Below are 13,438 nucleotides of genomic sequence, written 5' to 3'. Positions count from 1 at the left end.
CTTCACATCATCAAACGAATGTCTGCTGACTAACATGATTTATTTTGCAGTTTATTGCACATCAGTAAAAATGGCAGAAAGGTTCTGCACGGATATATCACAGCAGGCCCAGTACAACCGACTGCCGGAGAACTAGGAAGTAATTCGTGTCTTGTGCTCCCGTGGCGCATGTGTCGGAAAATCGCAACGCCGCCTGTTTAGCAGGGGAAGGTAACAGAAACGGTAACAGTAACGGAAACGGTATTATACCAGAAATATAGCAGGTAACGGTAGCAGAAACAGGAACGTATATCGCACACTTACATTCCTGTAAGTGTGAGTCACGTGAGCACGTGAGTAACATTCCTGAAAACCACATTCATATTAGCTGTTCATAGAAATCACGTATATGTACATTTTGAATAAACGTTGTCTCCTGTGTGAATGTATCCCCGGAGTCCTCAAAATAGACTTCAGAAAGTACAGGGATTAAGTTTTCGGGATTAGGTTAAGTCACGGTCTCAAATAATCTAAAAAAAGGAAAGAAAAGAAAGAAGAACAATACGGGCGGGGGGGTACCGAAAACCGAAACGGAAACGTAACGGAAACGTAAGCAACAATGGTGGTAAGCGAAACTGAAATAGAAACAAATAAGCGCCAGGAACGGCGATGGTAACGGAAACGAAAAATATTCCTTTCCCTTTCCCTGCTGTTTAGTGCAACAGGCCTATACGGATGTGTCAGTAAGACGTACCTCGTAGACGTTTCTTCCTTCTTGATCGGCACAAAATATTCGGTCATCTTCGTTACCGCATCCAGACTTGTCGATCACGGGTATCGCTGCCATCTGCAGTGTTGCAGCTTCTTTGTCTAGAAAACAGACGGCATTCTGATTATGAGGTCCCTCAGTATAGATATCCCTCCGTAATATACATTCAGAGAAGGTGAGTTAACAAAACGAAAACGAAAAGTATATACGCATATTGGTGCAGGCATTGTATGGACGACATGCACCAAAATACGAGTGTGATTTTAAAGCGACAGCTTGGTGGGGCCAGCTACCGTTCAGGTCCGTCTGAGGATGTATAGTGCCAACCATCACGTAACGTCCGACAAAGGAATTTAATCGCGTATGACATAAGCGCAAAGTGCCAGTCTTTTTCTTTTCTTTCTTCCTTTTTTTTTTTTTTTTGTTGTTGTTGTTCTGGCTATCTAGGATGAATCGCATGGGGGCTGGCATGCGAACTACCGGCCAAAAGAGTGACGAACAAGAAGTGGTGGTGGTACGAAACCGGCCTCACTTATGTGAGCAGGTGAAATGGTCACAGTCTTCGCAGATATCGTGGAATGGGTACCATCCGGTACGTGTAAATCGTGTTACTCAATTTTAACGGTCGCGTATCCAATCGGCTCTCTCATGTGTTGTCGAAAAACATGCGATAGTGCGCACGCCAGTGCATCCCACACCCCGCTACGCTGTGACATCGCGGCACGATCCCGCCACGTAACGTAACCACCACGCCGCCCATGTCCTTGGGGGTGGCGACCCACAGTTTGGGAAACATGAGAACGGAACATTACCTCACAGCACGTTCCGAACAAACCGTCATTCACAATGATATCGTTCTCTATCCTCACTTGTTTAAAATCGAAACTGTACGCCTTTTTGTGTTGATTGACAAATACATCCCGTGGTTCAATATGTTTTAAAATTGACACAAAAAGGTCTGCACTTGATCTAACTTTGTAATGAACAATGGAATCGAAGGCAAACCCTCAGTACGTAGTACGTTTGCCGCCCGCGCCATGGCATCACCTGTTATTGCATTCGGCGCTCGCTCGTCGTATACAGCTCTTGCCCTCTTCAACAATGGGAGCAAGATCAATTTTGGAGCTTCAAAATTGACTTCGGACGATATAGCTCAATATTTCTCAATGTAGGTTAAGACGGTACGGTATTGAAAAAGATAGAGGTCACTGATATTTTGAAAGTGGACTTTCGAGAATATCGTTGACAGATAATCAACTACGTGCTTGCTTACCTGGACCAACGTATCCCCAACCGGCAACAGTTACAGTGAAGTCTACTTTCGTCCTCCTATCGGGAAGACAGACTGTGCCTATCGAACCATTGCTTCCCTCGTAGTCGAAAGGGTAAGACAACTTCAGGAGAGCGATGTCGTTGAATGGCGCCTTGATGTACTCTTTGTGGCACAAAATTTTGTCAATCTTTGGAGAGCAATCAATATAAAGAATAAGGTGTCGTCCCGACATTGTGCATGCGCATACCACACAGCCCAAGCATATCAGCACACCACGAGCTGTGACTGAACCGAAATGATTGATTTACGCAGAATGCAACTCATGTCATCAGTACCACAGTACACCATTATTTATAAAGCACCAGAACCGCGTACAAGGCATTCGTTCCTCTTAAAACGTACCACTCCCATCAAAGCGATAAACCCAGTACAGTTAAGAAGATCCTACTATCGCCCCACCCGCGCTGTTGCAGCTGATATTCCAGATCTTCTTCTCGACTACCGTAGATTCGACACCCCTCAAGCCGCGTTCAGACGACGCCTACTCCAGCTCCTGTGCACAGACTTTTCCCTGGCCACTCTGCTCGGCCCAGTACGACATCCGGCAGTCTCACCGGCGAAGACCGTTGCAATGGCGTTCTCGCGCAAATTCTTCCGGAGGTATCCGCAATACCTTGACGGCTCCCCTCTGACCTTCGCCACTTCATGCCGCTACCTAGGTCTAATACTTGATCGCGACCTAACGTGGTCCCGCCATGTGAAGATGGTTACCACAAAGGCGGCTGCCTCAGTTAACGCCCTCAGACGCATCGCTGGTGCGTCCTGGGGCCCGTCCTGCTCTGATCTTCATCGCGTCCCATCATGCCCTCTTGTTGGGGACACTGCGTTACAGTTTCCCTATCTTGCATGCCCTCAGCCAAACACAGGAGCGCGAGCTACTTAACATCCAGGCCCGCGGCCTTCGCATTTGTCTGGAAGTACCACGAACATCAGAGACTTATTGTTCCCTTGCTGAAGCACGGGAGACGCCTGCCGCTCTTCTGCGGGATGCTGATACACTTCGAGCATATTCTCGCTATCTCACCAGTCACCCTCACCACTACCTTTGCCATATTGACGACGAATGCCCTGACTCAGCTTTCGGCACGGCCATCGCCCGTCTGAAGGATCATCTTCCTTCCTCTTCAACCACTCCCAACTATGCGCCAGCAAATTGGACCCGTGCGAGTCATGATATCTGCTCCACCATCCCCGGTCTTCAGCGCAAGCGTGACTCTCCCGCACCTGTAGCCCTCCAACTCGCTCTCCATTTTCTGCACTCCACGTATCAGAACCATCGCCAGGTATACACGGACGGCTCAGTCACGGCAGACAGCTCGGGTGCTGCATTTTATATCCCTGACAGTGACCTTCAGCAAGCCTTTGTCCTCCCATGCTCTCTGTCTCCTATGGAAGCAGACCTCCTCGGCATCCTGTCGGTTCTACAGCACCTGCTCGGTCTGCCGGCTGCACAGTGGGTTGTTCTGACTGACAGCAAGGCTTCACTGGATCTGCAGGTCTCGTTTCGCCCTAACACTATATGCATTATCCACACGCTCATACTGCAAGCTCTGACACAACTCGCGGCAACTGGTCATTCTGTGGCGCTTCAGTGGATCCCGGGACACGTAGGCCTTCTTGGTAACACCCGCGCAGACACAACGCAACATCTAACAGAGCTCTCCCTGCCACCCCTCTGCCCCTAACGATCTGTGTCTGCTCCCTGCTCATTCACCGGTGGCGCTGTGTCCGTACCCGGCAGTTCCGAGCGGACTCTACCTCGTGTCATAATTTCGTACGTCTCATGGACCCCCTGCAGGACTTTACTATTGCCTGCTGGTGCAATAGAGCTGAAGAATCACTCCTCCACCGTCTTCGAATGAATGTTGCACGGACACCCTTACTCCTGTATACAATGCGCCAGACGAACTCTCCCAATTGCGCAACTTGTTGTGTGGAAGCCGACATGGAGCACTGCCTCCTATCCTGTAACCGGTACCTCTCACAAAGACTCGTCCTCCAACGCCACTTGCGACAACTTGGCTACCCTAACGTCTCTTTGGCCACCCTGCTCGGCCCGGTCCTGCACAACCCGGGGGCAGTTACGACTGCCCTCTTGAGCTTTCTCCGTGCCACCGGCCTCTCGACCAGCCTCTAAGGCCCTTTTGTGTGTCTGTCTGTGTGCATGTGCGTGTTTCTTTCTTTTTTCTGTTTCCTCTCGTTTCGTTTTCGTTCCTTTTTTAGTTTTCTTTCGTTTTTTACGAGTTCTTTCTTTTTTGTTTTCTTTCCTTTTTCGTTTTCTTTCGTTTCGTTTCCTTTCCTTTTTTCGTTTTCTTTTTATGAAAGGAATAGCAAGTCGGTCTCCCCCTGACTAACCTTTCCTCATTTTTTTAAATAAACATATCCCCCCCACACACACACACAGCGGTCTGTGACAAAAGCAGTTTTGACGTTCCTCAGCGACACATGTCTCAGGAACAGCCTGTGAACACAAGTCGTGCCATCTCATTCTTCAGTGCCCTACTCTCACCTCTCACCCTCATTCGCATTACCCTAATTTTTTTCAAAGTTATCTTTGTCTGTAGTTCATCTCATCTTGCTTTCGCCTTTTGTTAGTTTATCCTTTATTTCCCAGTTATATTCTTTTTATTTTACTTTTGTTCCTTTTTAAGAATAGCAACATGCCGTTTGGCTGACCTTTCCTCCTTTCTTTTCTTTATTCTAATAAATATATCCCCACTCCCACCCCACTAGTTTGACACACGTGTCGCCGGGGGCCATCCAAACTGCTTTGGTCACAGACCGCTGTGTCATCTTTTTTTTTTCTTATTTGCCTTTAATCTGCCTCATCCTTCTTGCGCCTTTTGTTAGTTTATTCTTTATTTCCTAATTATTTTCTTTTCTCTCTTTTATTTTTGCGGAGTAGCAAGCTGACATACCGTTTAGCTGACCTTTCCTTCTTTTTTTTTCTCCTTTGTTCTAACAAATATATCCCCGCCCCCACTAGCTTGCCAGCCTGAATAGAATGCGTTTCAGAACCTTTGTGTTTCAAAATTGGAGGAGCAATGAAACGCTTAAAAATTGTGGATTGCTTAGAACAGATGGCAAAAACAGACTTTAATTGCCTGTGCTCATAGCATGCTGTGCAGGGCATCAAATGTGTACACAGATTGCTACCAAATCGTGTACGCGTGGTACATGATATAAGGTAATATCGGCGTAACAATCGCACGGAATGGATTTTAACCCGAAAAAATCAGACCCTACCATAAAGTATGCACTGTTAGAAAATTTTCTGTAATTTCACTGCACAAGTGGCTGCTAACTCTGTTGCCGGAGTATGTGCCGTAACCTAGGTTCTATGTTGCAAAAAAATCCGTTTGGAGTGCACACTGCACAGTTCTGGACTAGGCTTTCGCAGTTTAATATCCGTCCGTTTGATCTGTCATTCTTTTCGCGTATGGAAGCTGTGCAGTGTGCATTTCAAATGATTTTTTATTTTCAATAACTAGGTTACGCCACATATGCCGGCAACAGAGTTAGCAGTCACTTGTTAGTAAAATAACTGAATTTTTTGACAGTGTAGTAGTAAATGAATGGAGGCTTGTGAACACTTTTTTACATATATGAGAACATGCTTCATGAATGTTTTTCTTTATATTTAGATATTTTCCTTGAGTAAATCAGTCAAAATCTGTTTCTTTCCTGTTGCTGCGCACCCTTCTGTGCAGTAAAATTCAGTTCAAGCCAGCGCTCGTGTGTGCCTGATGTTCCTCCCGTGGTTGTCTGTTTTCGCGCTATGTTTTTTTTCCGGTCTAGCAATGAATTACCAACTAGCCCAACAAAACATTTTGTTGAACTACAGTCAAAATCAGCGCCTCTAGACTCTAAACTAACAAGTTCAATGAGAAGTAAAAGCGGGAAGTGCCAACGGCAAGGATAATGTAGTCGTCCTGTACATGACAGAAAGTTCTCCAGTTCGGTTCTAAAGAGCCACTATACGGATTCAATCTCGTGTCTTACAGGCCTAATCGAATTTATGGCATTGACGTCCGAGTGTCTCACATGGTATTTTCCTCATGTATTATTCTCCAAATATTATATTGAGCAATCCGTAATACGTCTGGCAACATTTCTCTCGAAGATCAATCTCCACCTTCTCACCAGAGTCTCTGGCCAGACTTCCAATGTTAGGCGAAGAGCGGAAACGCTCGCGCTATTACGAGGAAAGAGACGCGAACTCCCGATGACGTTACCTGTTCTTGGAGCAGTTCGAAACTCGTCCAAGCGAACTTTCGAAGTGCCTTGCGTCTAACCTTGCACTTCTTCCGCAAATTCGTGGCAGTGTGTAATGCTGAGTGACGACATTACTATTTTGCACGAGGTTGACTTTTAATACAAAAGAAAATAATTATAATTCTTTAGCTCGTAGTGGCACTTTAACCACGGACTTATACCTGTGTTTACTGGATTTACTTGATTACTTGCAATGATAACCAACCTTTCTGTACTGCCCCTCGCTGTGAGGTTCTGCCTACGGGAGTCCACCCATTACGTTGCTGCCATGTGTTGTAACACTGCACGAAAGAGATCATTCGCAGCTTTCTTAAACTTTTGACGTGCTGAAACGTGTGCAACGCGTGTTGGGATCACAAAACAAAGATGAGCGTTTGGATTTTTATACTTACTTCTTGACGCCGTGAGCAGCTGTTACAACAATATCTGATCTGTTCAAGCTTCCACCGCAGGTGTGCACCAGCTCGTTCGTCGAGCGAAGGGAAAGCTTCACCTGCATCGCGTGTCAACACATCAACACATCACCTTACAAACAAATCCGTAACAAATTCGAAGCTGTACATCCGGTTCAGTCTGCTAAAATGGGCTGTGGCTCTTCACCCCGAGATATCACTGAAAAATGTAAACGACTTTTGTCTGCATTGAGGTGAACCTGCGTTTCAAGCTTTCCAGCTAATGGGGTGTGATAGGCACTTGGAAAATAGTCAGCGTTGTCACGGGAGCGATTCCCGGACGAGGTTTTTGTTGACCTGTCTACACAGTGGGGACTGGCTGTTAGGCGTGTAAGCGACACGAGTGAGGAGCCATGTTGCCAACAAACACAACAAACATTTACTTGAATCACAAAGACGACTAAACCTACAAATCTCTGCCACACAGGCGCTTCCGTTTAGTACAATTACACATACGTTGCCACACAGGCTCTTACACCAACCCTTGCCACACAGGCGCTTACAAACACTAACAGTTTGCCACACAGGCGCTTACAAAACTATACTCGAAATGCCACTCAGGCCCTAAACATCAATACAACAAGTAAAAGTCTTATCTGCGGGGTGAGAAGACTTCCGAGTTGGGTTCGCCGGGTCCTTGCTTCTTCTTCCTTCAGAGTCCTTGTTTCCTTGATCCTCCGTCACACATCACTTCACTTCACAGCACAAGTAAAATCACGCTTGAAGCCCGTTACACTCTGAACATACTCTTCACCCCTAACGGCAACGTACCCGCTCGTCCATACTTCTCCGGACCGAATGTGGCCTAAGCCCCGCTCAATCTGCGAGCGACTTCTCCCTTCAAAATCCTGACATTGTCTCTCTCTTCCGTCAAGATGGCGTCTCACTTAAATAACATTTTGCCAGACACAAATAAATGACACAAAGAAAACAGCCTCTTCATTTAAACCACCTGGCCATTCGGCCTTCCGACATTCCTGCTTGCTCAGCTTCCGCATGGCGCGGCCTGAAGGACACTTCCCCATAATTCCATCCCTAAAGCAGCTTTAACCCCTTTTGTTCATCTACAAACAAACAGGTGTCTTTCGGGGGTGTCTAGACGGTTAGCAATTGAGGAAGTAGTCCCACACGGTAACCCAAGGTAAAACATGGATCTGGTGTCCTTGCGGCTTTGTCCGTTGCAGCCAACTTGAATCCCCTATCTCTGAACAGGTGGTTTCCATTAGGGAGGAATTCGTTCCAGAGAAAATAAAGTTGGAAAGACGTAAACATCTAAAAAAAATAATACACATGATTGGCGCACCTGTGACACGACCCCGAACACAAGAATATTATGCGAATAATATTTACAAACAACACACGTGCGACAATGATGAAATATGACATACACAACATAAGCCAGAATAAGACTTTTCCAACTCGCAGTGACAACGTAGGTTCTTCTTCCTCCCCTTTTCTTTTTTTTTTTTTTTTTCATTGCACCAAAACTACACATTGAAACCCAGAATATATTGTAATTACAGGAACATGCAATGTAAAATGTAAATACAAATAGCATGAACACATGGTCACACTGCCCTAGAGACATTACATGCTTACGAATGAGAGCATCATATTCTGCTCAGGTAGTCTGCTCCTACATTTTCGCTCCCCTTTAAATATTGCACACAAAAATCATACTCCTGCAACTGTAAACTCCATCGCATGACACGAGTATTCGTGTGTTTCTTACGGTTGATATATACAAGCGGCTGGTGATCTGTCTGCAGCACGAATCTTTTTCCATACAGATAAGTATGAAATTTGTGAATACCCCAAATGAGGGCTAGACCCTCCCGTTCGACTGTTGCGTATGCTGCTTCCCTTGGCAACAATCTGCGACTCGCATACGCGACGGGGTGCACAATGCCATCATACTCCTGTAAAAGGATCGCTCCCAAGCTTTTATCGGACGCGTCGGTCCGCAAGATGAACTCCTTTCCTAGGTCAGGCAGGCGCAAGATCGGTGCCACGGTCAGCAAACGCTTGAGCTCGTTGAAAGCAGCCTCATGCTCATCCCGCCAATCTACAGTGTTGCTGCTCCGCTTCCTCGTTAACTCTGTCAGAGGCGTTGCCACTTCAGCATAGTGTGGGATAAAATCCCGATAATAGCCAGTGAGCCCGAGAAATGCCCGAACTTGTCGCTTCGTCTTCGGTCGTTCGGCGTTCTGTATCTTCTCCACCAGCTTCGTCAGTGGAGCTACATGCCCTTTTCCGATTCTATGCTCCAGAAAGGTAACCTCTTCAAGGCCTATTTCACATTTAGTTGGCCGAATTGTGAGTCCAGCATTTCGGATCTTTCCAAAGACTTCTCTGAGAGCCGCCATATGCTCGTCCCAAGTGTCACTAGCGATCAGGACGTCGTCGTAATAGTACTTCACATCCGGCATGTCATCAAATAGTTTCCGCATCAGCCTTGTGAAGATTGCCGGCGCGGTCTTCAATCCAAATGGCATGTATCTGAATTGATACAGCCCCGATGCTGTTGAAAATGCCGTCATCGGCTTTGATTCTTCGTCCAGCGGAATTTGCCAGTACCCTTTACTGAAGTCGAGCTTGGTGAAAAATTTCTTCTTCCCAATTTCCGCAAAAAGGTGATCTGCTCTTGGGATTGGTTCTGCGTCTGCTTTTAATCCATCATTCAATTTTCGGAAATCAACGCACAGCCGATGAGTGTTGTCTGGCTTGCGTACAACCAGAACCGGGGAATCGTAAGCAGACGTAGACTTCTCAATTATTCCCATCCGAAGCATGGCCTGCACCTCCTCTTCTACGGCCTTTCGAACTGCAAATGGCAGTGGATACTGCTTAGTATGTACGGGCGTTGGAGTGGTCATCTCCAGCTGGCAAGTAGTTACACTGGTCTGCCCTGGCACATCAGACATGATTTCCTGGAATTTATGTACAAGCTGCCCAGCTTCCTTTCGTTGTTGCTGCGTCAGGTTTGCCTCGAATACCACGTGCCTACAATCTTCCTTTTGCTCGAGATTGAGCATAGGCACAGAATCATGTCTTTCGCTTCCATCAATGGTGAGAACGCTGCATGCTTCCGTACTTTTCCCTTCACAGTGATGCTCCTTCCTCTCCTCATATCTTTTGAGCATGTTGACATGAAACACTTTAGTTGTGTGGCCCAAATCCACTGCGTAGTCAACCTCTCCCTTCTTGCTCTGAATAGGAAATGGCCCCTTCCACTGCATGAGTAGCTTATTGCGATCAGTTGGCAGCAATATCAGCGCTCGATCTCCCACTTGTAACTTTCTCACCCGAGCCTTCCTGTTGTAGTACTGACGGTACCTTGCACCCGCTCTCTCTAACTCCTCATGTGCCACCTTGCACGTTTCCTCAAGCTTATTGCGGAGTTCAAAGACATACTGGTACGTCGTCTTGACGTCATTCTCGATGTCACTATTGGTCCATAGCTCTCTCAACACTGATAGGGGGCCTCTCACGTGGCGACCATACAGTAATTCAAAAGGTGAGAACCCTAAACTCGCCTGCGGCACTTCACGGTAAGCAAATAGTAAGGGCGCGAGATACCTGTCCCATTCTTTTGGCTTTTCTTGGCACATCCGCTTCAGCATGGTCTTGATAGTACCATTAAATTTCTCTACGAGCCCGTTACCCATCGGGTGGTATGGCGTTGTATGGATTTGCTTGAGGGAGAGAAGGCGACTTACTTCTCTCATTGCCTCTGAAACGAACGCAGGACCCCGATCGCTCAAAATCTCATTGGGAATTCCCGTTCGTGTGAACATTTCAACCAGTCCTTCAGCCACATGTTCAGTCGTGATGCCTGGAAGAGCAACAGCGTCCGGATAACGCGTTGCGTAATCCACCATAGTGAGGATATATTGGTTTCCTCTCGCAGTCTTCGGAGAAATTGGTCCAACAATATCGACTGCTACGCGCTGAAAGGGGGCCTCGATGGTCGGCATGCTTCCCAGGGGTACCTTTGATACTCGTCCCTTTGGCGTGGTTCTCTGGCACTGATCACACGATCTAACAAATCTCTGCACCTCGGCTTGTACTCCAGGCCAGAAAAATTCTGTGAGGATGCGATCCGTTGTCTTCTGGACACCTTGATGCCCAGCCATGATTCCATCGTGTGCCATTTGAAGCACAATCTGCCGGTATTTCTTTGGCACAGCTAATTGTTGCAAGTCTCTGCCACCTCCCATCCTGTACATCCGATACAACATTCCCCCTCTCACCACGTATTCGTAGCTGTGATTTTCATTGCGGCAGTTCATCTTCTGTCCCAACCTCTCAAAACAGCATTTCAGACTTTCATCTTCCTGCTGTGCCTTCCCTATCTCTGCTGGTTCTTCGGGCCATCCCTCTATCTCGGGTACTAGCAGGGGCTCCTTGTTCTTCTTGCCTTGTGCCCTTTCCCTGGCTTGATGTCTCGTCTCCACCGCTGCCGAAAATTCCTTCTCTTCTCCTGTCTCTTCACATGCTTCCTCGCAATGATTTTCTTCGTCTTCCTCCTCCCACTTTGAGTTGGGGTCGTCAGGGGCTCGAACGTTGGGAAGATTCCCTAAAATCACATCGTAGAGTGGACTTTCCATGCATTTCACAGTCAGTACTCCACTGTAGAAGGGGGTCCTTATACTGATCTGTGCTTCAGGCAGGTACTTCACTGTCCCATCCACCAGAACAACAGGGTTCGTCTCTCCCGTCATGTCGTCCTCACTCACTAGCGATTTTCGCACGATCGCAGTATTGCTTCCGGTGTCACGCAGAACGGTGATCTCACGTGACCCCAGTCTTCCGACCACCACCGGCATTCCATCTCCCAAACATTTCGTGTTGCGGGTTACAAAGGCATTCACGATTGGGAGCTTTTCCCCATTCTGCAGCACCACATATCCCTCTTTCGGCCATTCCCGCATCTTCTCTTCTACTCTCGGGGCAACGACACACGATGCTTGCGATGTTTTGGACCCTCTCTCCTGACAATAATTCGCAGTATGTCCAATCTTTCCGCAAGTGTAACACGTGACATTCCTTTGCGTTGTTCCTACTCTTGTTCTACAATCTGAAGCTATGTGTCCTAGTCTATTACACAGGTAGCATCTCTTCTGTTTGCGCACATCCTCTCTATCACGACCATTTCTTCCATTCGACACACGTCTCGATTCTTCCTGCATTTTGGACTCATCCCCTCTTCCCCTGTTGGCATGATTTTGCGCCTCCAGGAACCTGTCGGCCATTGTTGCTAGCTCTGTTAGAGTACCTGTCTTTCTTTCCCTTAGGAACGTGGCCAGCTTTGATGGACACCCTTTAATAAACTGTTCAGTTATCAGCAAATCGCGCAAACCTTCATAGTCTTTCTTGGTCTCAGAAATGTCCACCCATCGGTCGAATAGGTTGCTAAGTCGAGCAGCGAACTGTGTTCCCGTTTCCCCATCCTCGGGCTTTCCGTTTCGAAACCTTTCGCGGAATCCCTCCGCCGTCAACCGAAATCGCTGTAGGAGTGCTTTCTTCACCTGGTCATAATTTGCGGAGTCCTCTGGGGTCAGTCTAGCAAACACGCCCAAAGATTCTCCTGCGAGGCATACACTTAGTGCGGTAGCCCACTGTTCTTTAGGCCAGCGTTGACCCGTAGCCAGCCGTTCAAACCGTAGGAGATAAGCATCGAGGTCATCTCTCTTCTCATCAAATGGTGCAAGCCACCGATGCGGCGTCACGGGCAACGTACTGACGGCTTCCCGGGCAACCGTTGTTGTCGCGACCTGGCCCGACCCATTGTTTTGGAGTTCCTGTAGCTTAATCCTCAACTCCAAACATCGCTGTTCTTCCTCCGCTCTAACCTTAGCGGCTTCCTCTAGAGCTCGCGCTGCTTCTTTTTCCCGAGCTACCTCTAGTTCCTTCACACGTAGTCGTTCTCGCACTAACTCACGCTCTTCGGCTCGCTTCTCTCGATCTTTTGCCTGTTCTTTCTCAATCCATTCTCTCAGCGTTGCACCTTCGAGGCCCAGTTTCTCGCCCACTAACAATAGCTCTTGTAACTCCATTATCACTTTACACGGTCCTCTGCTGTGTTCGCCCCAAACCAACACACCAGTTGTCGCCCACGGTAACAGGTCCTGTCGCGGACGCCACTAATTTGTCACGGGAGCGATTCCCGGACGAGGTTTTTGTTGACCTGTCTACACAGTGGGGACTGGCTGTTAGGCGTGTAAGCGACACGAGTGAGGAGCCATGTTGCCAACAAACACAACAAACATTTACTTGAATCACAAAGACGACTAAACCTACAAATCTCTGCCACACAGGCGCTTCCGTTTAGTACAATTACACATACGTTGCCACACAGGCTCTTACACCAACCCTTGCCACACAGGCGCTTACAAACACTAACAGTTTGCCACACAGGCGCTTACAAAACTATACTCGAAATGCCACTCAGGCCCTAAACATCAATACAACAAGTAAAAGTCTTATCTGCGGGGTGAGAAGACTTCCGAGTTGGGTTCGCCGGGTCCTTGCTTCTTCTTCCTTCAGAGTCCTTGTTTCCTTGATCCTCCGTCACACATCACTTCACTTCACAGCACAAGTAAAATCACGCTTGAAGCCCGTTACACT

At 47.4% G+C, this 13,438-nt stretch overlaps 1 protein-coding gene across 1 annotated transcript; it reads right to left on the bottom strand.

The window, feature by feature from the left end:
• Nucleotides 1-8,418: 8,418 nt before the first annotated feature.
• Nucleotides 8,419-12,867, bottom strand: LOC135384523 (uncharacterized). The gene has a single exon (XM_064613721.1). The coding sequence runs from the start codon at nt 12,865-12,867 to the stop codon at nt 8,419-8,421; it is 4,449 nt and encodes a 1,482-aa protein (XP_064469791.1).
• Between the last annotated feature and the right edge of the window lie 571 nt (nt 12,868-13,438).

Source organism: Ornithodoros turicata, chromosome 2, assembly GCF_037126465.1.
Source record: "Ornithodoros turicata isolate Travis chromosome 2, ASM3712646v1, whole genome shotgun sequence".
NCBI classification, from domain to species: Eukaryota; Metazoa; Arthropoda; class Arachnida; order Ixodida; family Argasidae; genus Ornithodoros; species Ornithodoros turicata.
This window is presented reverse-complemented; position numbering and strand designations above follow the sequence as displayed.

Bases quoted from the DNA above. Each gene is read 5' to 3' on its own strand.
- LOC135384523 (XM_064613721.1), bottom strand. From the start codon at position 12,867: ATGGAGTTACAAGAGCTATTGTTAGTGGGCGAGAAACTGGGCCTCGAA.